Raw genomic sequence first — 25008 nt, forward strand, 5'->3', positions numbered from 1 at the left:
GCATCTGAAGAATGTGGCTGGAAAATCTGAAATGTTTGAAGGACAGATATTTATGAGTGTGCGTGATTTGGTTCAGATACAAATATAAAAATGTGGATCTCGTGAATAATTTTCTATAAGGAGACTGTTGAAGTTATGAACTGGATGATGTTCTACGTTATGTCTCTTGAGGAAAACAGACGTGTGTAATTTACCCACAGAAGAAAGATTTGATGAAATCTGTTCCCGTAAAATTTAATGAATCAAATGAATTTATTATCAAAGCCGTTCAGTTTTCAGATGCTCGACTCGAACAGTTACAAACATCAGTCGCTGGATTTCTCGTTTCTACGTCAGGTTCTGGTCCAGCTTCACAGCATCAGGCTGATCTGCTCCGCCCACTCGGGCCCTGCTGGTGGACCTGCTCTCTCCGGGTGGCCGGTCTTCAGGTGCTGGACCAGGTACTCCCTCCTGGTGAAGGTCCTCCTGCAGAGGCCACAGCGGTGCGGCCGGTCCCCGGTGTGGATCTTCAGGTGTCTCTCCAGACTCTCCTTCCTGCTGAAGTCCCGGCTGCAGAACCTGCAGCGGTACGGCTTCTCTCCGGTGTGGACCCGCTTGTGGATCTCCATCCTCCTGATGGAGCTGCACTTCTTCCCACACACGTCGCAGGTGCTGCCCAGCTCCTTGTGGGACCGCAGGTGGTCTCTGAGATTCTCCGTGGAACCCAGGCAGTCCCCGCAGGCCCCACAGCGGTTCTCGGGTTCCTTGCAGTGGTTCTCGGCGTGCCGCACCAGAATCCCCCGGGTGTAGAAGCAGTTCCCACAGACCCGGCAGCTGAAGGCCTTGGCCGGAGTCTGGAAGGGAACCCTGGGTCTGCGCAGGCTGCAGATCATCTGGTCCTGGTCCTCAGCCGTGTTCTGTCTCACGTGTTTCCTCAGAGTTCTTCTGGAGCTGAACTCTCGACCACAGCTGCCGCAGACCAGCAGCCTGTGGTCCTCAGGAGCCTCCGGAGGTCTCTGGAGGTCCGGCTCAGACGCAGCGTCTCCGCTGTCTTCAGCAGGCGACTGGACGGCAGAGTCCCTGTGATGGCGTGGAGGTGGACTCCCGGGTTCTGGTCTCATGAGGTCTGACCGGCTCCAGAGAAACTCCCTCTGTCTGTGGGACGAGATCTGAGTGGACGAAGAACTTCCCTTGTCATCGTAGCTTCCCATCAGCCAATCAGGACTCGATGTGAGCTCCTCCGAACCTGAAGCTCCACCCCCCTCCTCTTTGATGTGCAGACTGGAGCTCCGCCCCCTCGGCTGCTGCTCTTCCTCTGTGGTGGAAATGAGCAGAAAACCTGGAGGATAAAAACAAACACAAAGACGAAAACAAACGTCCAACATTTAACGAACTGTAAAAAACTACAAAATATAATTTGTTCTTTTATCTCGTGAATTGGAAGTCTTTAAAACCCTGGTAACTATGGTAACCTAGACAGGAAACTACCAACCTTCCTGCTGGGGGTTGAACTCCTCCAGCGTCACGTGACCCTCATCCACTTCCTGTTTGACAGTGAAAGCCTCAGGAAGCTCTTCAGTAGGTTGAGGCCCCGCCCCCTCCCGGTAAGACTGAATCTGATTGGAGAGATGACTCTCCCTAAGCCAATCAGGACTCGGTGTGAACTTGATGTAGCGGTCTTCAGGTCCTGAGGCCCCGCCCTCCTGTTCAATGTGCAGATTGAAGCTCCGCCTCCTCGTCGGCTGCTCTTCTTCTGTGGTGGAAACCAGCAGAACCCCTGGCGGAGGAGAGCAGCTGCTACAGTTTATGACGTCATACTGAGTTGATGTTTCTATGATGGTTGAGTAATTTAATTTAAATGTAAATTAAATAATATCGAAAAAAAAAGATATTTCAGATGAAATCACGTGTTTACACTTGAGAACTCTTTAAATGAGCCGCAGCAGTGCCCCCTGGCGGTGGAACCGCAGGTCACAGTCTGCGGACATTGTCTCTATGAAAGTAACAAAGAGTCCACCGACCTGCGGGTGTGTCCCCCGGTGTGTCCCCCGGTGTGTCCCCCGGTCGTCCCCGGGTCTCCAGCAGCTTCCGCTGTCTCTCGACCTCCTGCTTCAACCGGAACACGTCGTGCTCGTACCCGCGGATCGTCCCGGACAGACACCGGAAGATGTCCTCCGTGACCGCGGAGAGACGCTGGTCCACCAGCCGCCGCAGCGCGTCCAGCCGGGACATGTCGGGACAGACCGGGACAGGACCGGGACAGAACCGGGACAGAAAGGACAGACCGGGACAGAACCGGAACAGACAGGACCTGGACCCGGGGCAGACACGGGACAGACCGGGACAGACAGAACCGACCTGGACAGACCGGGTCAGACCTGGACCCGGAGCAGCGGAGGGTTCGAGCACCGACAGCTACAAACCGCAGGACGAGTCAGACCGGAAGTCTTCAACATAAGAGCCGCGCTTCTTTTACTACAGATGTTTGAGTTCACAACATCTGCCTGAAGTTTCTGACGCTCGTCATTTCTCATTAAATATTATATTTTTACAAAATAATAAATAGTCATACTTTAACCGCGTCTCCACAAAACGCACCGTAGTTTTATTCTGAAAGTTTGGATGTTTCAATTCAGTGAACTTCCGCTGTTACACACCCGTCATAACTGACAAGTGAGTTCACAGGTAGTGTGGCTTGGAACTCGTCCACCAGGGGGCGCCAGAGATCCCGAGAACATGTTTATATTTACATTCAGACACGTGAGGAACCTTTAAAGGTCCTGACCTCAAGGATCATAAACAATAACAACAATTCAGTATCAATCAAATCAATCCTTCACTTCCTGTAGGTGGGATGTTCCATTTGCCCGTGAGCGGAGGGGGACTGTGGATTTCTATTACCTGTGTGAATATATTCAATACTCAAAGTTAAATCCGTTCTAACAGATTGTCTTTCCCGACAGGATCAGGTTCAGACTTCATCTTTCATCTTCATCTTTCTATGATTAGAAAGATGAATCACAGACATGTGAGAATGTATTTCTGCGTCTTTGTCCGTGATCAAAGTTACTGAACTCAACAGACATTCAAACCTTGGAGAAAGTTAAAATAAAGTTTAAACTTTCATGTGTTGATTTGTGTTGTTTTTCAGGTCTGTCACACTACACAATATGAAGACATGAAGATGTTTTTCATTCTCCGCATGTTTGTTTTCAAAGATTTTAACCTGAGCCTCACACAATCACATTAATCATCAGTTCATAAAATAAAGATGTTCATAAACATCAATCAGGGTTCTTGCACCAATCGAAAGTCAAATGAACGGGGGGGGGGGGGGGGGGGTTCATGTTTGATTTACTACAACAAGAGAAACATCTGATGAAAATAAACTAAGAACGAGACGTCTGGAGATTCACTCCTCGGGCTTTTTGATTTAGAGTTTTTATTCTTATGCTTCTTCTAATCAAGTTTATTAAAAGTGAAACACTTCCTGACAGAGTTAAAAATATGAGAGCATAAGAAGATATTTACAAAAGAGTAATTTACTTTACAGAGACAGAGTGTGTGAGAGAGAGAGAGAGAGAGAGAGAGAGAGAGACAGAGTGTGAGAGAGAGAGAGAGAGAGAAAAAATTCTCTCAACTGAACCTTTAATCGTATAAAAAGTCACTGAACAGACGAAAGGAGAAACTTGAGCTGAGTCTCAACTCGTCAGGAACAGGAAGCAGCTGTTTGATGTTTCCTGTGAGTTCTGAACGACTCCTCCAGCTGAGCAGTGACGGGACCGGAGTCTGGACCCTACAGCTGGAGGAGTCCTGACCGGAGTCTGGACTCTACAGCTGGAGGAGTCCTGAGTAGCAGCTGTCCGTCCCCTGCGGCTCGGGGTCCTGGTCCTGGTCCTGGTCCTGGTCCGGGTCCGGCCCGTGGTCAGCGCCCCCTGCTGTGTGGACCTTCAGGTGTCCGTTGAGCGAGCGCTTGGCCTGGAAGCTCTTCCCACAGAGCCTGCAGGCGTAGGGCTTCTCCCCGGTGTGGATCAGCAGGTGTCTCTTCAGGTCCACGTCCTGCATGAAGCCCTTCCCACAGACCTGGCACAGGAAGCGCCTCTCCTTGTTGTGGAAGCGCACGTGCGTGTCCAGCGTCTGCTTCTGGGTGAAGCCCTTCCCACAGATGCTGCAGGAGAACGCCCGCTCGCCGCTGTGGATCTTCAGGTGCATCTTCAGGTTGCCGCTCTGGTTGAAGGACTTCCTGCACAGGTGGCAGGCGTAGGGCTTCTCTCCCGTGTGGATCCTCATGTGCATCAGCAGCGCGGCGTGGGCCGGGAAGCACTTCCCACAGATGTCGCAGGTGTTGCTGAGGTCGCGGTGGGAGTGGAAGTGAGCGGCGAGGCTGGCGGGCGACTCGTAGCGTTGACCACAGAGTCCACAGCTGCACGCCGGCTCCTGCAGGTGAGTCTCCACGTGCTTCAGGAGGAAGGACTTCCTGCCAAACGTGTCACCGCACACCTTGCAGACGTAGGAGGGGACCGAGCTGCGGAGTCTCTTTGGTTTGTGGGCGGCGTCTTGATGCTGAGTCATCATGTGGCGTCGCAGGCCGTGTGGCTTCCTGAACTCCTGAGCGCAGACGCTGCAGCGGTGCACCGCCGGGGCCTTGTGCTGCTGCAGGTGGCGGTCTAACGAGGTCAGGTGACAGAAGGCCCGCCCACACTCGGGACACTGGAAGGGTTTCTCGGCGGCGTGCACGCGCAGGTGACTCGTCAGGTTTCCCTTCTGGCTGAACATCTTGCCGCAGGCGCTGCAGCTGAACGGCTTCTCTCCCGTGTGCAGGCGCACGTGCAGCTCCTGGGCCAGGATGGACTGGAAGCTCCTCCCACAGTAGGAGCAGGTTCTGCACGTGTCCCGGTGGCGCTGCAGGTGAGACTTCAGCTCGCCGGCCGAGTCCAGACGCTCGCCGCAGTAGCCGCAGCGGTGCTGTCTGTCTTTGGCGCAGACCTGCAGCACGTGTTTGAGCAGGAAGCCCTTCCCCAGCAGCGCCCGGCCACACACCAGACACTGGAACGACTGAGACGGCGTCGAGCGCTTGCGTTTGTTTTTCACGCCAAGCGGCGGTCGGCCTCTCTTCTTTTTCCTCTGAGGTCTGAGGGGGGGGGGCTGCTCGGCCCAGTCGCTGTCGGGGTCACTGTCGCTGGGGACGCCGGCGCTGCTCGGAGACTCGGGCGAGGGGGAGCGGGGGGGTGGGGAGGGCGAGCGGGGGGGTGGCGAGGGGAAGCGGGGGGGTGGGGAGGACACATCACTGTCCGTGGGCTCAGGCTGGTTCAGGTCTGACTCCAGGTTCAGGGACGGCTGCAGCTCTGAGGAGAGAGAGATCAGGTCCTGGTGAAGGAGAAGCAGCTGAACACGAGTCCCAGGACCATGTGTGTGTCTGTGTGTGTGTGTGTGTGTGTGTCTGTGTGTGTGTGTGTGTGTGTCTGTGTGTGTGTGTGTCTGTGTGTGTGTGTCTGTGTGTGTAGAGTAATGATCATTGTGAGGACATTTTGTCTGTTCATCACAAATTCTATGGACTAATTAAGACTTGGTGTTATTGTAAGAATCAGGTTTAGGGAATGTTGTGCGTCCTCACAACTATAGACCTGTGAGTGTGTGTGTGTTTACGTGTGTGTGTGTGTGTGTGTGTACATGAGTGTACACACACACACACACACACCTGTAACCTGTGTGTGTGTGTACATGTGTACATGAGTGTATACACACACACACACACACACACACACACAGACCTACAACTCAGTTAAAGCTTTGGATCTTCACGAACAACATGACGTAGGTGGTGATTTGCATACAGAGCAGGAAGTGAGGTCACATTTTAACGTGACGAACTAAAGTGAATCATCAGTGACGTGTGACCGGAGCTTTAGCTCAGTTAGCTCAGCTAGCTCTTGTTAGCTTCCCCCTCTACTGACCTGCTCTTGTTAGCCGGACCTCGGGCTTCATCACGGCCTCCAGCAGCCTCCTCTGGCGGCAGACCTCCCGCTGGGACCGCTCCACTCGCTCCTCCCACTCCGCCACGGTTTCCTCCAACACAGCGACGATCTCCGCCGTTAGCCGCTCGGTGAGCATCGCTCTCAGCGCCGGGACTCGAGCCGCTTCTTCTGCTTCCTCCAGCTGCAGCAGGAAGTGCTCAGCGGCCGAGAGGATCCGCTGCTGGAGCGACACCCGCAGGGGCGAAAAGGGGGACATGTCCTCCGGTGCTCCGGTGCTCTGGTCCTCCTCCTGTCCTCCTGTCCTCCTGTCCTCCTCCGGTCCTCCGGTCTGCACAGCTCGAGTCTCCGAGCGGACAAAGACAGCCAGCGGAAGGTAAACAGAGACACCGCGTTCAGAGCCAGCAGCGACCCCTGCTGGACGGGAAGACGGCGAGCAAACCAAAGTGCTAATACTGTAGAATACTGTCAGGAGTACACGTTACACCAGTACTAAAGTATAAGTAACAACACATACCTGACCAGTGGTGGAAGAAGAAGTCAGATCATTTACTGAAGATAAAGTACCAAGACAGTAAAGTAGAAATAGTCCATTACAAGTTAAAGTACCAAGACAGTAAAGTAGAAATACCACATTACAAGTGAAACTACCAAGACAGTAAAGTAGAAATACTCCATTCAAAGTTAAAGTACCAGTAGTCTTTTAATTATACTTTATATTTTGCTCGATGGGAACGATGAAGAACCTTCGAGAGCTTTTATGCAGATTTAGTGAAGAGGTGAAATGTGTGTGAACAGAGTGAGAGTAGATCAAGTAGATAAAGGTCATGAGGCAGGTCAAAGGTCATGCAGCAGGTCAAAGGTCATACAGTTACACATGAACAAAGACAACAGTGCTACTCCATGCATAAGCAAAACACATAGTACAGTATGATTATATATTTATCCATCACACTCGGTCTCGAGTCTCTGTCTCTCTGAGTCTCTGTCTCTCTCTGAGTCTCTGTCTCTCTGAGTGTCTGTCTCTCTCTGAGTCTCTGTCTCTCTCTGTCTCCCTCTGAGTCGTTGACTGTCTCTTCACTCTCAGGATGTTTCACTTTTGTCTTTGGATTGAAACATTAAACAGAAAAGATCCAAGACAAGAGTTTAGAGACATGATGTCCTGTTGTCCACAGACCCGGGTTCAGGTTCAGACCCAGGTTCAGACCCGGGTTCAGGTTCAGACCCAGGTTCAGGTTCAGGTTCAGGTTCAGACCCGGGTTCAGGATTCAGACCCAGGTTCAGACCCAGGCTCAGACCCAGGTTCAGACCCGGGTTCAGGATTCAGACCCAGGTTCAGACCCAGGTTCAGACCCGGGTTCAGACCCAGGTTCAGACCCGGGTCCAGGTTCAGGTGGGGGTGTCTTGAGTCCACTGAAGCTTCTCCCTTGACAGTGATTTGAGTGCAGCCACTCAGGTGGAACCACATCAGGAAAAGAGACTGAATTGTGTTGATTTATTGAGACAAATGTTCAGAAAATTGAAATATGCATATATATATTAATACCATATCATTCAGCTACCTCATGTATAACAGTAACCTGTATGTTAACGATCATATCTGCATCACTCTGCACTGACCTGCTCTGGTCTTAGTAGTTTGGGTGCATTGATTAATTGACGTAGTCGACAAAGATCGATTACAAATAGTCTTATAATCATATTTAATAGTCGATGTTTCATTAGTTTCCTCGTAGATTTTTTCGTGCCGTGCAGCTGAATTTCACTCTAAATAAAGCCCGAAAAAATACAACATGCGATATTTGTAAGGAAGACCTGCTCTCCATCAGAACAGGAGCATTAGAAGAGGAGGCGTGTTCTTACATCTGAGTGAAGAGTCGATCGTTGTTGTCTTTATTTTCAGTTGTCACAACAACCTCAAGCTGAATGTAAAAGCTGCTGGCATCAGATTGACTGTAGCAGGACGTTACACACGGCTAACGACCAGAAGAGCCAAGGCTACATTAGCTTCCATAAGATCTAACCAGCAGCACTCGCTAACTTTAGCGCTGCTAAAAAGTTAATAATTCAGACTCACATAAATTCACTGTAGCTGGATAAGAACTGCCCTGGGTTAACTGAGACAGTTGAAGCTTCCAGGTGGAGTTCATCAGGACCAGGTTCAGTGAAGCCAGAAGAACATCTCCTGGCTGTTGATCTAAACACGTAGAACCGGGCCCAGGTGTGTGCTGACCAGCTCTGATGCATCCACTGCTGATTGGATCCCCGGAGACACGTGGTACCAGCCCTGGGAACAGAGCCTGAAGGTCGTGAAGGTCGTGAAGGTCGTGAAGGTCGTGAAGGTCCTGAAGGTCCTGAAGGTCGTGAAGGTCCTGAAGGTCGTGAAGGTTGTGAAGGTCCTGAAGGTCCTGAAGGTCCTGAAGGTTGTGAAGGTCGTGAAGGTCATGAAGGTCGTGGGACTGATGACTTCACAGCCGCAGTGTGGTTGGTTTTCTCATGAATTTCCTTTTGAACTGAACATAGACATTCACATAAAAGACCATTCGTTCAGACTCACTGGGCAGAACCGGTCCTTGTGTTCATGGGGCGGACACTGGGCGGAGCCTGAGAGAGCGTCTAACACAACAGCTCAGTTTACAGCTGCTGGATTCGCTGCAGCTGTTATGGCAAATAGCAACGAGGACATTGTTATTAAGCTCATTTTTAATTTGCCCACATCCGATGAAGTTTGAAATCAGAGAACGTTTTTCAGTCCAAACTTCTCCGTCGCTCTGACATTTGGTGCAAGAAGAGAAACAAGGCTGGAATCTAAGTGTTTTTTTATAAAATTTAATTTATCTTCAAATTAATACATGTATTTCATTTTGTTTAAGATCCAAAGACTTAAGCCAATTCCAAGCATCAAAACAATTCATCAACATCAGTTAAGATGTATTTTCACAAGAGATATGAAGCAATTCAAAAACCATATTTCTCTACGGCAAAATTCTGTCTTTACACAAAGCTCGGGGTCTCTCTCTGAGTCTCTGTCTCCCTCTGAGTCTCTCTGAGTCTCTGTCTCCCTCTGAGTCTCTGTCTCCCTCTGAGTCTCTCTGAGTCTCTGTCTCCCTCTGAGTCTCTGTCTCCCTCTGAGTCTCTCTGAGTCTCTGTCTCCCTCTGAGTCTCTGTCTCCCTCTGAGTCTCTCTGAGTCTCTGTCTCCCTCTGAGTCTCTGTCTCTCTCTGTCTCCCTCTGAGTCGTTGACTGGGCGGTGTAAAACCGAAGTAAAGACAAAGTCAAAATTGTCGTGGTATCGTTATCATGATAATAAATGTCTGTAGGATGCTCATTTGACAAGACGTGGAAAAACCGAGACAATGAGCCAGAAGGTGAATATTGCACAATCGTAAACTATTATCAACAGAATCAACTACATTGTTTTGTTAAAACACTTTGGAGAACAATAGAATCTCTAAACTCTTACAGGAGGTTTGTAGGCGTCTGTGTTTAAAACAGACTGAGGTTCCACTGTCGTCTTCTAACCAGCCTCCTGTCTTCAGCCTGAGCTTCAGAAGATTCATCCGTCTTCTACAGAGTAAAGACTCCAGGGGGGGGGGCACGGATCCCACCGACTCTTTTTCATTTATGCTTCTCCAAGGCTGGGTGCTGAAAACAACTCACCGCCAGAGCAGTAGGTGGAAGAAGTCCAGGTTAGTTTGTTTACCTGCTCCTGCCTCGGAGAGAGGTGGTGGACTAGTGTCAGAAACTTGGACTCTGGGCAGAAAAGGTCTCTGGTTCGTCTCTGGTTCGACTCCACGGAGAAACAACAAGAAGACGAACCTGGATTGATCTGTCCAAAAATCCAAGAGGATTCTCCCTACCCTGTCTAGTGCCCCTGAGCAAGGCACCTTACTCCCCCAACATCTGCTCCCCGGGCGCCGTACATGGCTGCTCACTGCTCTGTGATGGGTTAAAAGCAGAGGTTACATTTCCCTCCTTGCATGAGTGTTCTTGTGTTTGGGACAAATAAATGTATATTAATCTGAATCTTCCTCCCACACAGTGAACGATGGAAGCTGACAGACAGAGGCTGATGGAGCTGCTTGACCTGGAGCAGGACTTTGCTTGTAACGTATTTTATGAAACAAGTTTGACGTCCGGTAATGAGGTTCCGGATATGACGTCGTGCGTAAATGATGTCGTTAGCGGACCAATCACAGCCGAGGGCCGGGCCCAGACTCTCCTTAAGACCCAAGGATAGTTAGAACCATCTGAGGTGCAGGAGAAGCTCTCTGAGGCGCTCGGGGGGGCGTTCCTCTGCCCGGGTCTGTCCAACCGGAGAAGCATCGGCCTTAAGACCGTTCAGAGCCTGAGTTCCCGGCTGGTCCTGGTCCTCCACAGTCCTCTCTGCTCCCCTCACTCCGGTGAAGCTCTGAAGTCTCATCTCCACACTGGTGGTTCTTCTGCTGGTAGATCCAGCTGAAGCGTTGGTTGCAGACGCTGCAGCTGAACGGCTTCTCTCCGGTGTGAAGCCGTGCGTGGATCTGCAGACTGTCCTTCCGGCTGAAGCTCTGACCACACTCCGTGCAGCTGAAGGGTTTCTCTCCTGTGTGACTTCTGACATGAGCCACCAGGTTGGCCTGGTAACTGAACCTCTGGCCGCACTCGGAGCAGGTGAAGGGTTGATCCCGGGTGTGAATCCTCTCGTGGATCTGCAGGCGGCTCTTGTGGTTGAATCGTTTGCCGCACTCGGAGCAGCTGAAGGGTTTGTCTCCGGTGTGGTTCCTCCTGTGTGCCTGCAGACCGGCCTGGTGGTGGTACTGTTTCCCACACTCCGAGCAGGTGAAGGGTTTCTCTCCGGTGTGGATCCTCATGTGGGACCTCAGATACTCCTTCTGACCAAATGTCTTACCGCACTCAGAGCAACTAAAGGGTTTCACTCCTGTATGAACTGTCCCATGTTTTTGCAGTTGGCGCTTGAGCCTAAATATTTTACCACACTCAGAGCAACTGAATGGTTTCTCCCCTGTGTGCACCGACATGTGAGTCAGCATTTCTCCCTTGATCCTGAATCTTTTACCACACTCGGAGCAACAAAAGGGTTTTTCTCCCGTATGTATTTTCATATGCGTCTTCAGATGTTCCTTTCTGGTGAATCTCTTACCACACTCAGAGCAGCTGAAAGGTTTCTCTCCAGTGTGAACTGTAAAGTGTGTCTTCAGATAATCCTTCCTACTAAATGTTTTACTGCACTCAGAGCAGCTGAATGCTTTCTGCTCTGTGTTGCATCGCGGATCATCTACAGGCTGAGGTTCCCTGACCTCTGTCCAATCACCTTCACTGTCTGCAGTCTCTGAGGAGTCTTCAGTCTCAGGACCTGGTTGTAAATGTCCCTCAGGACCTGAGGGTTCTGGTTCTGGTTCTGGTTCTGGTTCTCCACAGTTCGCTCTGTTCTCCTCAGTCTGACTCTGATGAAGCTGTGACGACTGAGGTGTCTCCTCATCTTCTTCACTCTTCACAGCGACAGGATTCAATGTGAACTTGATGTCCGCCTCCTCCAGCTGCTCTCCCTCCTGCTTGGTCCACGGTTCCTCCTGTTCCTCTTTAATGTGGGGGGGCTCTGGGTCCTCCTGGTCCACCAGGGGGCTCCACTGCTCAGAGGGAACCTCAGCTCTACTCAGCACCAGCTGCTGGACGTCTGCAGGGAGAGGAGAGAGGTTTGGTGGTTTTTGGTCTCAAACAGTCACAATACCAACTCTATGGTTTTGATTCCAAAACTTTAACAATACCTTTCTTAAAGAAGAGTTTAGCTTCATCTGAGCCGGTGGCTGCAGGCTCCAGGAGTTTGATAAGTAGTTTGTGAGGCTACTGATTACATGCAGAGGATTGCTTAGACACTCTAGATTAATGTCGACTTCATAACATGGGTAGAATTTCTCTCTTGGAGGATTTCTTCGACTGAAATGATCAGTGTTTGGTACCGAAAGTGTTCACAGTAAAATCAAGGAATAATTGCATTTTGTTGACTTTAATGTCAATATTAAGTAGTTTAAGTGAAATGTCAATAGTTTGTCCTGGGTTTGAAATGCCAGCATTACAATGTCATTTATGTTCATTATTTCATGCTGAATAAGTTGTAGTTCATCTGTTGAGTGTTTTCTTGTTTGCTCTCATGCATGTTGGTGTTTCTTCACGGTGGGTAAGGAGCCTTCATGTTCTGGTATGGTGAACGTATGACGTACTTATAAGTTGTTTTTCACACATTCATGCGCAGTTCATAGCAGAACATACAGAGAAAATCATCTGTGAACAGTTTCCATGTTTATCTGTCGAATACGACAGTGAGCACAAGTGCTGAATATAAACACAACTCTCGGTTGTTTCACACAACTTTTAATAAGTCACGTCTGAGCCTCATATTCATTCATTGTCCCTGTAACTTTCATTCTCCTATTTGATCTCATGATACTTTTTATTTTCTATTCTCTGAAAGGATTTTAATTGGACCTGCCTATTTATATTTGATTCTTTTTACTCTTTGTATTAATGCTTTTAAAGATTTAGGAGCATTCAGATCAACTTCTTGATGCAGGTGGTGACTCCAGCTCCGCTCACATTAATACATGTTAGAGACACAACTCACAAATGTTTATTGTGTCGAAGAAAACCAAGCTTCACTAGCTTAGCAACCACATAGCAGTTAGCTCCACTAGCATAACTAGCACAGAGCATCTTAGCTCAGTTAGTTCAGCTAGCTCTTGTTAGCTTCCCCCTCTACTGACCTGCTCTTGTTAGCCGGACCTCGGGCTTCATCACGGCCTCCAGCAGCCTCCTCTGGCGGCAGACCTCCCGCTGGGACCGCTCCACTCGCTCCTCCCACTCCGCCACGGTTTCCTCCAACACAGCGACGATCTCCGCCGTTAGCCGCTCGGTGAGCATCGCTCTCAGCGCCGGGACTCGAGCCGCTTCTTCTGCTTCCTCCAGCTGCAGCAGGAAGTGCTCAGCGGCCGAGAGGATCCGCTGCTGGAGCGACACCCGCAGGGGCGAAAAGGGGGACATGTCCTCCGGTGCTCCGGTCCACCTCCGGTCCTCCTGTCTCCTCCTGTCTCTTCCGGTCCTCCGGTCCTCCTCCTGTCTCCTCCTGTCTCCTCCTGTCTCTTCCGGTCCTCCGGTCCTCCTCCTGTCTCCTCGAGCCTCGGAGCCAGTGTTTCCGGCTCCTCAGTAAGGAGAGCAGCTATTGGCTGTCCTAAAAGTCGCTAGAAGTCGCTACATGACGTCATCGCCTGATTCGCATAATGTAATGGTCGCTGTAGAATCAGAATTATTTTTATTGCCACGTATATTTGCATATATTGGAAATTGCCATGGTGTGGATGGTGCACTGTACATAAAACAAAAACAACAATATAAACAGTAAGAGAGAAAAAAACACCCTAAATATGTTTAGAACTACAAATTAGCTTCTGCTACGGAAGCGTTTTGCATTCACTTGAAAAACTAAATTCTGTTTTTTTTAGATAATCATCTCAGAAATTTCGAGATAAATTCTCAATAAAATAAAAAATACAATAAAAAAAAGAACTTTTTTTCAAGTGAATGCAATACGCTGCCGTATTCTTCTGACTTTAATGCTGAGTCGAGATCCACATACATAAATCAATTTGGTCCTATATTGTTGAATTACAAGTAAAACGAGACACAATTAAAGACAAAATGTTTAAAAGCATTAGTACAGCTGAAATACTCTGTGCATGCAAACCTGTTCATATATTCAGGTTGTACTACAAATTAACAATTAACGTTCAATTTAAGAAATACACTTTACAGAGTTCAATTTTCATCACTCAAAACATTAGTAAATTTAATACACAGTCTGTTCTGTTTTATAAAGTTTACAAAGCAGCTGTTTCTTAAAGGAGCGAGCAAACATTTCCTCCACATCAGCAAAACATGACGACTGCAGCCAGTTGAACTGAATATGGATTTTAAGAATATGTTCCAATATTGTCTTTCTCTAATAATAATGTATGAATCTTTCATACCTGAAACCTGCTGTTATATATGCATCACTATTATTAACACCAATATTACAACCACTCTGAAAACGATAGAACAGGTATTCTACAGATATAGAAATTATATTGAAGACTTTTTAATACATATTAGAGCTGTCAGTTTAACGCGTTATTAACGGCGTTAACCCTAACCCATTTTAACGCCGTCAATTTTTTTAACGCGAGTTAAAGCAGAGCTGCAGCTGCAGCTTCAGTATCTGTGTTTGGATCCAGTCTGACCTGCTCTCGCTTTTTGTTTTAATATTTCGCCAACTAAAATATATATTTTGAAGCTATTGTAGCGTCCCCGCTTCCACAGGACACAGAACTTCGTCGTGGTTTAGTAGCTTTTATTATCCTCTACACGGACATGTGCACTCCGTCACTCGCACACATCAACAACACTTCACTTCCTCATTGACCCCCAATCCCCAAACAACCTCATCCTATTGGTCCAAACAGTCACATGTCCCACCCAGACCCCTTCACTGACCCTCAGACATCAGAACGCTCCTTCAACACAGTGTTTTACTGAGCATACGTCAAAACCAAACATAAACATAAACCCAGTCCGTTACACTATGAGGCTGCAGCTATATGGTTTTATTTATTTAAAAATAGGGTACTTCTTATTTCATACATTTTCCACAAATAAGGGGAGGACTCAAATAGCCCTACAAAGTTCTGTGTTTAATTTATTTCAAAGTAGGCCGACACTTGCCTGTGTATTTTGTTTGTTTGTTATTTGTTGCTTGTCTGTTTGAGTAGCTGGCTGAAAGCAAAGAAGTAGTACGCTTATCTTTTATTGGTAACCTAACTGTTATGGTTCATTGTTTCTGAAATAAGAGGCCTGACTGCTATGTTCACAGCAAACTTGGATTTTTTTAACATTAAGCCATGGTTTAACTGCACTATAGGCTGAGTCCTTGTTGACCTGAAGTGTGAACTTTATCATTTTATTTTGTACCGCCCTGTTTGGCAATGTTGTTTTTCAATAAAATAAAACATTTGCATAAAGCAAGTCAATCCACTTTTCCATGTTGATAAGAGCATTAAAACGAAAGTAAAATTATGGAAAAAAAATAAATGAAGGGACATTTAGAATAGATAAAAATTTGCGATTAATTGCGATTAATCGCGAGTTAACTATGACATAAATGCGATTAATCGCGATTAAATATTTTAATCGCTTGACAGCACTAATACGTATATATTATCACCACCACCAGAACATTCTCAAGCTAAATGTCGTTAAACTCAAACATTTCCTCACGTTGAAAAACCAACTCCAGGACTTTCCCCGGGCAGTCATTGTGTTGTGATCCGACTCCGTACGAATACAAGCTGAATTAAAATGTGATCATAATCACAACAGCTGAATCTATAAATCTACGTGGATTCACTTTCCTCTGAATTTGATGAATGCAAATAGATTCAGATTGTGTGTGGATGAGATCTGGTGGATTTATTTCTGAAACTCTTTCAGCCTGGACAGAAACCGGTCCACTTCCTGGTTCCCCTTGTATCTGATCTTCTCCAGAAACTGGATGCTGTTCTTCTGAAAGTAGGACTTGATTGGTATCTCCACCGCCTTCATGTGATACTGGATTGACATGTTAGGCTGCTGTTGAATGAAGTACAGATGTTTTGCGTAGAGGTTGAAGACGACTTGTTGTTCATCAGGTTCCAGATCCTCTACGAGCAGCTGCTGAAAGATCTCCTCAGCTTTGGCCTTGGTATTCGTGTTCTCTGACTTTGCGTAAATACCTGCAAGGTCCATTCTCTTCATAAAAGGGGAATCAGGATAAAGAGAAAGCAACTCCTCATGGGCACGCATCCCTTTCTCTATCAGACTCTGACTTGGGCGACTGTCCTTCTCCCAGATCTTCCATTTGTAGCTGAGTGCGACACATCTTTTCAGATAACGTTCATCTGGATGTAGCTTCAGAGCCTCTTCTGCCAAAGCCACAGCCTCGTCCATGGAGATGAAGGTTTTGTAAAACCACAGCAAAGGTTTGATTCCACTGTAGCTGCTGACAGGGTTTCTCAGAATCTTCTCTTTTAGCTCTCGTGCTCCACTCTGGTCTGGTTTTCCTTTCTTAGCCAGTTGCAGGAAGTAAGTGGCAGCGAGGTACAGGTTCTCTGGATCCTGTTCCTTGGCTCTTCTCAGCTTCACCATGATGTCTTCCTTGACCACTGCTCTGCTGTGTTCGGACATGTTAACTAACAATATTACGTGGCTGCTCTGCCACTCCACCACATCCGGCTGCATCCGGATGGCTCTCTGGAAGTAATCAGCTGCCAGAAGCTTCTGTTCTCTGCTGAACTTCATCAGAGTCCAGGCCTTCTCAGCACAGATCTCCGGGTGCAGCTCGTCCTGCGATGGATCCTCAGTCAGGACATCGATCTTTGACAGACAAGCCCGACTCTCTGCTTCTTCTCCCTGATGATGGTGCAGCCAGGCCTGGTTCCCGTAGGTCACCACCAGCCAGGGACCCTCCTCTGCTCCTCTCATCTGCCTGAAGGCCTCCTCGGCTCTGCTGAAGAAGCTCCTGGCTTCTTCAATGGACCCCAGCTGGAAGTGGACGTACCCCTGCAGGTTGTAGATGTGTCCCAGCCACTTGCGTCCTCCCTCTGTGCCGATGTCCTGCAGCTTGTCCCTGATTCTCAAAAGATTGATTCTCTTGTTCCTGCCGGGCTCCAGATCCCAGGTGAAGTGGCACTGCAGCGCCCTCAGCTGGCCCTTCATGGTCATTTCACTCTTAGCAGCCCTGATGTAAGATTAATTATAAACATTAGAACACATCATCAGTGGGCTGATATAAAATGTTCTGACAAAATGATAAATTCATCAGTAAAATAACAATGACTCAAGATCCTGATTTACTTCAATTATAATTATCTTAACGAATTGTCTTTTAAACAGTTTCATGTCTCATTTGTTTTTAGTGCTGCCTTGTGTAACTTCTGTAATCTGGCTTTTGAAAAGTTCTCTATAAATAATAATGATAAAAAGGACTGAGAGGAATTCATCAAACCTCTCTGGATTGTCAGGAAGCTTCTGTCTCGCTCCGAGTCTCCAACTGGTCAGATCTTCAGACAGGACGAGTCCTGGTCTAGCAGAGGTTGGGTCCAGAACCACAGGACTGTAGGAGACCACGTCCTTCATCTTGTTCCAGATGTTGAAGCTCAGGTTGCCCAGATGTTTGGCCTCGTCTATCAGAGCTCCTGGGGCCAGCTGTGGATCATCCAGCAGGGGGTGCTGCTGGACTCGTTCCACTGCAGCCTTGTAGTTGAGCAGGAACGAGACGTCTTCAGCTCTCAGCTCGTCCTCTGTGGTTCTGATTGTGTCTGAAAGAGACTTTACGTCTCTGCTCAGAGACTCAATATTCTCCTTCATCATCCGACTCTTCTGCTCCTCTTCCTCCCTCAGTGCAGCCATCCTGGCCTCCTCTTCCTCCTCCAGAAACTGATGAAGCTTTTTAAACTGCTCCTTGATCTGCGTCTCTGTGAGTCCGGCCTGGACCTTAATGTGTTCTGCTGTTTGTTCAAACTCTACTTTAACACGTTCAAAACTCTGTAACTTCTTCTTCAAGGGCTCCAGAGTTTCCTGAAGCTGCTTCTTGTGTTGTGGTGCAGCTTCATCGATGGGTCTGAATCTGTGGTCGGTGTGTTTCTCTGAATCTCTGCAGATGAGACACACTGGCTGCTGATGGTCCAGACAAAAGAGTCTGAGTTTCTCTGAGTGCTGACTGCAGAGAGCATGTGAAGAGCTCTGATCTCTCTCCTGTAAGAAGGTCTCACTCAGGTTCTTTAATGCCAGGTTACAAGGTGGTTGTTCCTTTGAAGATCTTCTCTTACAAACTGGACACTCTTTTACTTCTTTGTCTTTCCACCAGCTCTCCACACAGTCTTTACAGAAGCTGTGGCTACATAACAGGACAACAGGATCTCTGAAGACATCATGGCAGACGGGACAGCAGAGATCCTCTTCTAATCTGGAAGCCATTGAGTCTCCAGGTGAAGCTGAAAACAGACAGTCAGTCAGTCACAGCTCCATGAACTTCACTGAGGTTCACTTCCCCTCTGAGTCGAGGTGTTTGTTAAACTCACGGTCAGTGTGTGGAGCGTCGGCAGGTTGTAGTTCGACTCTTCTCTCCTGTAGCTGGACTCACTCAGGACGTCTGGTCTGGTTTGGTTCAGTTTGGTTTGGAAGGTGAATGTGATCGTCTGGTTTTCAGCCTGCGTCTCTTCCGGGAGGAACAGACGTTTCCTGGTTTCTCAGGTGTGTCAGGAGAGGGAGGAGCTTGAGATGCTGGATGATAAAACCTGTAAAACCTGAAACAAATGTACAAGCAGCTCTGCTGTCAGTACAAACTCTGCACCTCCCTCATGGACTGAACTCTAACACTTTAACCCTTAACTCTGCCTGATTCATCTGCCTGTGCAACATCAACGGTTCATGTGGAATACATTCACTGTACATATTCTGGTGTCAGGATACGATTGTAAAAAGTAATTCAAGCCTTGGATTTGATAACTGGTCAAAAGTCATTTGGCTGCAACAAGCTCACACAGACAAGAGACTTGTGTTGGGGAGGCCCCAGTGATCTGACTTTTAAACAAAGGGTCGTAAAACGAGGCCTACACGCAATGCTGAGACCAGCTCTAGAGTTTCCTGGTGGTCAAGCCCCCCCCAGCAGGAGATTCTGCACGCAGCTCTGCAGAGACCCTTACGCCGGGTTCACACCGGACGCGTAAGCGTCGCGTAAGCGTCGCGTAAGCGTCGCGTAAGTGCTAATCCCATAGCGCGCCGGCACTAGGCTGGTCACGATGTTATACAACATTTTTCACTGTGTTTCCCGGAGCGTTACGCTTGCGTCAAGCGCAAAAAATAGACTTGACGCCGAAACGATCGCTGCACGACGCAAGGCAGTTTTGGCGCAGCGCTGCACTTCAGCTTCTGGTGGGGCCGGCACAAGGGATTAACATGGGAGTGGATGGAAGCCAGCTGTTATTTAAGGCTTGACGCTGCGCTTACGCGACGCTTACACGTCCGGTGTGAACCCGGCGTATTTGTATTTGTTTGTTGGACCTCTGTGTCTCCTGTTTAACCGCAATGAGTCGCCACTTCCGGTTTCCAGTTTGACGGCCGTGTTTGTGTTACAGCGATTAGGGTCGCGAGCAGCGCCTCCAGCCGCACTGTTCACGTCCGTGTAAGTCTGCAGTGATTTTACCGATCAACACATCAGCACACAACGTCCGCTTAGGGGCTGAGTGGTGAAATCACTGTTAACTTATCTTCGGCGTGTTTTAAGAGCTTCTCTGTTCTTTCCTTGCATGTTCTCTCTCTCTCCCTCTCTTCTCCTGAACCTGCTTACACACACGTTCCAATCTGTATTTATACAGTTCACGTCACATAGTTAAATCTATATTTAGAGGGCCTGAACGCATCTCGCCGCCATTCTGACGCCAAGGCTAAGCTAGAACAAAGAATCCTTTGTTCTACCTCATCCTTTGTGTCTCACACGTGGACGGCGGCCATAGAAGATTATTCATCTCTAGACCCGCCCTCCATTCTGGTTCTAAATTCCAAAGCGGCTCCGCCATTTTGTTTGTAGTCACCACCATTTTGAGAGTTTTGATAGATTGTGATAAATGCTGCTGCTGCTGTTGTTGTCTTTAATATTGGAGTTTGTTAAAATGATGAATCATTAAATAACATTAACTTTATTTCACACACACACACACATAGACACACACACACACAGAGACTCTTTGACACAGACACACACACACACACACACACAGACAGACGTACATAGACCACAGGTATTACATGTATGGTCTGAGTTGTGATTGTCATTAAATAACATTAACTTTATTTCCCCTTTTTAATAAATGCTTTTGTAATTAAAGTATCTGTAGTCTGTGATTATTTGTGCATATGTGTGTGAATACAGCTGGATTATGATAGCCTGTGCTTGAACTTAAAACCCTTCATTGTTTATTATATAATCATTAATATTAACTATTGAGATTATTAATTTAACATTTATCATATGAGACTGATATTCATAGTTTGACTCGTTGGTCCCTGTAACCAGGGTGGTGCCCCGCTACGATAAGTAAATATTACAGATTGTATCATTCTTAATTGATAATTTATGTTTTTCATTAATTATTTCACTATTCTTAATGGATAACCTTATCATTTCTAATTAATTATTTTACTATTCTTAAGTGATAGCCTTATCATTTTTAATTATTAATGAATTAATAAATATTTTTTATTATTTTAATAATCATATTTCATGATTATTAATAAATTAGCCAACGTCAAATCTACTCCTATTGCACAACACTTGGTTGTGAAATTCAGCCTCGTGGCCAAATTCAGAGGTTGGTGAGGGGGGGGGGGGGGAGTCTGTGACGTAACTGCAGAGCTGAAGTCACATTAAAGTCAGAAGAAAAGTACAAACAAATGGAAACAAAGTCAGAAAATTAAAACATCGTTTTATAAATTCAGATCAGATCGAGTTTGCGCATTAATTTGTTTGAGTGCAGTAAAAAGTATGGTATCATGAGATGATTGTACACTTTGGTGTGATTATTATACCTTAAGTGTGACACCAGTGTTGTGCAATAGGAGTAGACTTGACGTTGGCTAATTATTAATAATCATGAAATATGATTATTAAAATAATAAAAATTATCTATCAAAAATAATTAAATTATTAATTGAAGATGATCAGTAATCAAATAACAATAAAACCACTAATGAGAAAATAGGAATTATCAATTAGAAAGTACAAGCTATCAATTAACAATGATAAGGTTATCAACCAAGAATAATGAAAATAATTAGTCAAAAACAATAAAATTATCAATTTAAGAATAATACTATCTATATTAATAATTGAGAAAGGGGGGCACCACCCTGGTTTCCAGGGACCAACATATCAAGCTATAATTATCAGTCTCATAATGATAAATGTCAAATTAATAATGTCAATATTTTAATATTAACGATTACTTAATAAACAGTGAAGGCTTCTAAGTTCGAGCACAGGCAATCATAATCCAGCTGCAATCACACACTTATGCACAAATAATCACAGACTACAGATACTTTAATTACAAAAGTATTTATTAAAAAGGGGAAATAAAGTTATAATGTTATTCAATGATTTATCATTTTAACAAGCTCCAATATTTCAAAGATAAACACAGCAGCAGCACTTATCACAATTCAGAAAATACATGTAAAACCTGCGGTCTACCTATGTATGTCTGTGTCTGTGTGTGTGTGTCTGTGTCAAAGTGTCTCTGTGTGGGTGTGTCTATGTGTGTGTATGTGAAATAAAGTTAGTGTTATTTAATGATTTATCATTTTAACAAACTCCCATATTTCAAAGATAACAACAGCAGCTTATCACAATTTAGAACACGCATGTAACCTCTGGTCCATCTATGTGTCTCTGTGTGTGTGTATCTGTCTGTGTCTATCAAAGTGTGTGTGTGTGTGTGGGTATGTGTGTGTGTGTGTGTGTGTGTGAGAGAGAGCGAGAGAGCGAGATAAAAGAAAGGGGGCGTGGCGATGACGCAGTCACATCTAAGATGGCGGCCGATCATGATTCGTGGAATCAAGGCCTAAAAACTCTCAAAATGGCGGATTGACTACAAAACAAGATGGCGGAGCCGTTATGAATTTAGAGCCAGGATGGGAGGAGAGAGAGAGCGGAGGCGTGGCAATAATAGACTCAAAATGGTGGGTTAACTTGCGTTATTCAAGATGGAGTCTATGTTAATGACCATGTGGCCTGAACTCACAATGGTGGTCGCCAGATGAATTACACAAAGGAAATTTCAGACAAAGAGAATTCTTATCTCTGCTTGGCTTTGGGGGCCGAATGGTTTCCAGATGTGTTCAGCCTCTCTAAGCATAGATTTAACTATGTGACATGACCTGTATTATAAATACAGATCGGAAGTGTGTATAGGTCGGTTTAGAAGGAGAGAGAGAGAGAGAGAGAGAAAACATGTAAGGAGAGTTCAAAGAAGCTCTTAAAAATACGCCTGAGATGAGTTAACAGTGATTCACCCCTCAGCCCTCAAGCGGACGTTGTGGGCCGAGGTTCTGATCGGTGAAATCACTGCAGACTCACACAGACGTTAACAGTGCGGGCGGAGGCGCTTCTCGCGGCCCTATTTACTGTAACACAAAAACATTGCCATCAAACCGGAAACCGGAAGTAGCGGCTCGGAGTAGTGGCCGGCTAAAACAATGGAACACGGAGGTTCCATCAACAAAATACACTCAAGTATTAAATCAACACGCTACGTATTAAAACTAACATCTGCCCAGACAACATAAGCCTCTTACTGTGACCGTGATTTCGTGGGTTGCATGCGCATTGGCGCGAATCTCCCGGAGGTTCAGTGAATAGCTTGAAGTCTCTCAGGCGGGCTCTCGTGAGCACCGCAGCTGGGCTGGAGCCGATCCGTCGTGCTCCGTGGCGAGATGAGGTTTCGTCTTCTTCTGCAGCAGCGGAGCTCGTGCTCACTCACAGGAACGTGCGGCTGCTTGTAGCCGTTGTAGATCGTGTGGAGAAAGAATAAAAGTAAAGTCCGTGTGGAAAATGAAACAGTCTGAGATCGTTCCGCGAGTAATTTCCTGTTTCGGTCCTTCAAGTTAAAACAGGAAAAGTCCTTTCCAAAATAAAACGTCGACTAAGATGAAAGAATAAAATGAAATGAATTCAAATAAATGTCTTATCGCCTCCATTAGTTTACTGAGTCGTCTGGTAAAGCCTAGCAACTTGAGTAGGGTGGAAAAGAGAGAGGACAAAGAGAGTCTCTTAAAAATACCGAGTTAACTATTAAGACCCCTAGGGGTCTTGTGGTAGCTTGGGCATCTGAGTAAAAAGAGAAAGGTTTCTGTGAGCTCAGCCTATTTAAGTCATGTTCTAGGTGACTTCCCCCTGGGAGGAGGGGTCAGTGTGGCCCCCGGCCAATTAACTATCAGAATTTGGCCCCAAGGGGCGGCTTACAGTGGTGGACCCAGGAAGTGATTTTCTCTCACATGGAGATAAGATCTCCATGCTGGAATTTTATTGTGAGGGGTTTCCTGAGGCGATTCCCCAAGTTTTACGACTCTTTGTTATAAGTCAGATCACTGGGACCTCAGTCCCAACACCAGTATATGATGTGACTTTGGGCATTCAATAAATGTGGCTATCAGAAACATATTTAATACCAGTCGTTAGTTTTTGCTCGTCAAGGGAACTGTTGGGTTTCTCCATAACTTTGTATAAACTTGACTTTCATTTAAGAAATTAAGTTAAGTTGCGGATCTGGATCAGGGGTCGTATCTAGGAATTATGATGTAAAGGGCTTTACATTTTCACTGATTTCCCCGGGGAATAAATCATGGATCTTGATGAAAAAAGATCAGGTTGATCTAGGTAACTCACGTAGTAATAATACTAATAATAATATTAATATTAATTATTATTATTAATAATAATAATAATAATAATAATAATAATAATAATCTAAAATTTCTAGGACTGCAAAGCAGCACTGGGCGGGCCCGAGCAAATGCATTTTGATAGGTTGCATGCGTTTTGCCTTTTGCATGAAAAAAATAAATAATAACTAAAAATGTGGAATATGGCCAAAATGACCACTAAATACAAAATAGCAGGCTTCCTGTTGTGTTTTTCCAATTGCACATAATAATTTTTGTTGGTCTGGTCATGATACACATGTGTATCGATTTTTGTGAAGACCGGTCAATGTGAACACGTTCCAGGGGTCTCGGGGGGGCACCGTTGAGCCATTTGGCGACGCCCATTGAAAATTCCTCCAGAATACGTAAATTTTCACCACTTTCTAACTTTCTGCAAATTTTGGTAAGAATTTGAGCATGTTAGAGCCCTCAAAAAGCCAATTAATTTGCCTGAATAATAATAATAATAATAATAAACCTTACTATTTCAATAGGGCCCGATTATAATAATAATAATAATTATTATTATCCTTACAATTTCAATAGGGCCTCACCTGTCAGTGCCTGTCAGTGCTCAGGCCCTAATAAGACAGTAAAGTAGATTACTGTGCTTGATTAGAACCATATTAGTTCTTTGTGAACTTCAAAGATCTGTTTTTATTAAAGTCACTTTAACCCAGTTCTTACTACAATATCTTTGCTATCTTTGACATATGTAAAACCTGCTGTTTGTGTCTGGTACTGCAGCTCTGTTGCCCTGTTTAAGGTTCCATTAATAACATTTACCATCACTGACCCAATATGTCATTACAATAGACAGCATTTCATGCTTTAATGTAGTTATTAAGATTAAGATTAAGATACATTTATTTATCCCACACACATGCACAGACATGCACAAGCACACTCATGAAGGAGGGAAATGTAACCTCTGCTTTGAACCCATCTGGTGCAGGACACACAGAGCAGTGAGCAGCCATGTACGGCGCCCGGGGAGCAGATGTTGGGGGAGTAAGGTGCCTTGCTCAGGGGCACTAGACAGGGTAGGGAGAATCCTCTTGGATTTTTGGACAGATCAATCCAGGTTCGTCTTTTTGTTGTTTCTCCGTGGAGTCGAACCAGAGACGAACCAGAGACCTTTTCTGCCCATAGTCCAAGTTTCTGCCACTAGTCCACCGCCTCTCATTTAGATTCAGATTTAACATTTAGATTTAAATTTAACATTTAGATTTAACATTTAGATTTAAATTTAACATTTAGATTTAAATTTAACATTTAGATTTAGATTTAGCATTTAGATTTAACATTTAACATTTAAGTGTAACATTTAACATTTGGATTTAAATATTTAAAATATCTCTAAGTTGACAAATATTGTTGTAATTAGCAAAAAAGTGACTCTCAAAAATTCACACCAGTTTTTTAAACATGGTTTGAAGCTAAATGTGACAAAATGTTGCTGTTATTTTAAGCGTGAGCTGCTTTACAAACGGGACCCCATATAGAACTAC

At 45.9% G+C, this 25008-nt stretch overlaps 4 protein-coding genes across 5 annotated transcripts; all 4 read right to left on the reverse strand.

Annotated features, from left to right (window-relative positions):
- Positions 1-233: 233 nt before the first annotated feature.
- On the reverse strand, positions 234-2384 carry LOC133025609 (zinc finger protein 287-like). Of its 2 annotated transcripts, none has more exons than XM_061092318.1 (3): positions 2001-2384; positions 1472-1756; positions 234-1294 (listed from the first exon to the last, which is right to left on the reverse strand). In XM_061092318.1, exons 1-3 carry the CDS (start codon positions 2209-2211, stop codon positions 351-353), a joined length of 1440 nt encoding a protein of 479 aa, XP_060948301.1. In that variant the 5' UTR covers positions 2212-2384; the 3' UTR covers positions 234-350. The 2 variants fall into 2 exon arrangements, with proteins under 2 accessions (XP_060948301.1, XP_060948300.1); XM_061092317.1 differs by having other exon boundaries at positions 234-1318.
- Positions 2385-3404: 1020 nt separating this feature from the next.
- On the reverse strand, positions 3405-7419 carry LOC133025781 (zinc finger protein 723-like). Its single transcript, XM_061092524.1, has 3 exons — positions 7281-7419; positions 5934-6416; positions 3405-5324 (listed from the first exon to the last, which is right to left on the reverse strand). Exons 1-3 carry the CDS (start codon positions 7417-7419, stop codon positions 3811-3813), a joined length of 2136 nt encoding a protein of 711 aa, XP_060948507.1. The 3' UTR covers positions 3405-3810.
- Positions 7420-9111: 1692 nt separating this feature from the next.
- On the reverse strand, positions 9112-12996 carry LOC133025603 (gastrula zinc finger protein XlCGF57.1-like). The gene is made up of 2 exons (XM_061092312.1): positions 12712-12996; positions 9112-11627 (listed from the first exon to the last, which is right to left on the reverse strand). Exons 1-2 carry the CDS (start codon positions 12986-12988, stop codon positions 10282-10284), a joined length of 1623 nt encoding a protein of 540 aa, XP_060948295.1. The 5' UTR covers positions 12989-12996; the 3' UTR covers positions 9112-10281.
- Positions 12997-15448: 2452 nt separating this feature from the next.
- Positions 15449-17992, reverse strand: LOC133025782 (E3 ubiquitin-protein ligase TRIM11-like). Its single transcript, XM_061092525.1, has 2 exons — positions 17022-17992; positions 15449-16754 (listed from the first exon to the last, which is right to left on the reverse strand). Exons 1-2 carry the CDS (start codon positions 17990-17992, stop codon positions 15449-15451), a joined length of 2277 nt encoding a protein of 758 aa, XP_060948508.1.
- Positions 17993-25008: the final 7016 nt, after the last annotated feature.

The sequence above is a fragment of the Limanda limanda genome, chromosome 19, assembly GCF_963576545.1.
Source record: "Limanda limanda chromosome 19, fLimLim1.1, whole genome shotgun sequence".
NCBI lineage: Eukaryota > Metazoa > Chordata > Actinopteri > Pleuronectiformes > Pleuronectidae > Limanda > Limanda limanda.

Excerpts from the sequence above, each read along its gene's own strand:
- LOC133025609 (XM_061092317.1), bottom strand. The coding sequence starts at position 2,211 with ATGTCCCGGCTGGACGCGCTGCGGCGGCTGGTGGACCAGCGTCTCTCC. Across the intron at positions 1,757-2,000 it reads ACCGGGGGACACACCCGCAG|GGGTTCTGCTGGTTTCCACC; the intron begins GTCGGTGGACTC and ends CTCCTCCGCCAG. Across the intron at positions 1,319-1,471 it reads GTTCAACCCCCAGCAGGAAG|GTTTTCTGCTCATTTCCACC; the intron begins GTTGGTAGTTTC and ends TTTATCCTCCAG.
- LOC133025781 (XM_061092524.1), bottom strand. The coding sequence starts at position 7,419 with ATGTGGTTCCACCTGAGTGGCTGCACTCAAATCACTGTCAAGGGAGAA. Across the intron at positions 6,417-7,280 it reads GAACCTGGGTCTGAACCTGG|TATTCTACAGTATTAGCACT; the intron begins GTCTGAATCCTG and ends TACTCCTGACAG. Across the intron at positions 5,325-5,933 it reads GGTCCGGCTAACAAGAGCAG|AGCTGCAGCCGTCCCTGAAC; the intron begins GTCAGTAGAGGG and ends CTCTCTCCTCAG.
- LOC133025603 (XM_061092312.1), bottom strand. The coding sequence starts at position 12,988 with ATGTCCCCCTTTTCGCCCCTGCGGGTGTCGCTCCAGCAGCGGATCCTC. Across the intron at positions 11,628-12,711 it reads GGTCCGGCTAACAAGAGCAG|ACGTCCAGCAGCTGGTGCTG; the intron begins GTCAGTAGAGGG and ends CTCTCCCTGCAG.
- LOC133025782 (XM_061092525.1), bottom strand. The coding sequence starts at position 17,992 with ATGGCTTCCAGATTAGAAGAGGATCTCTGCTGTCCCGTCTGCCATGAT. Across the intron at positions 16,755-17,021 it reads CTTCCTGACAATCCAGAGAG|GGCTGCTAAGAGTGAAATGA; the intron begins GTTTGATGAATT and ends ATCTTACATCAG.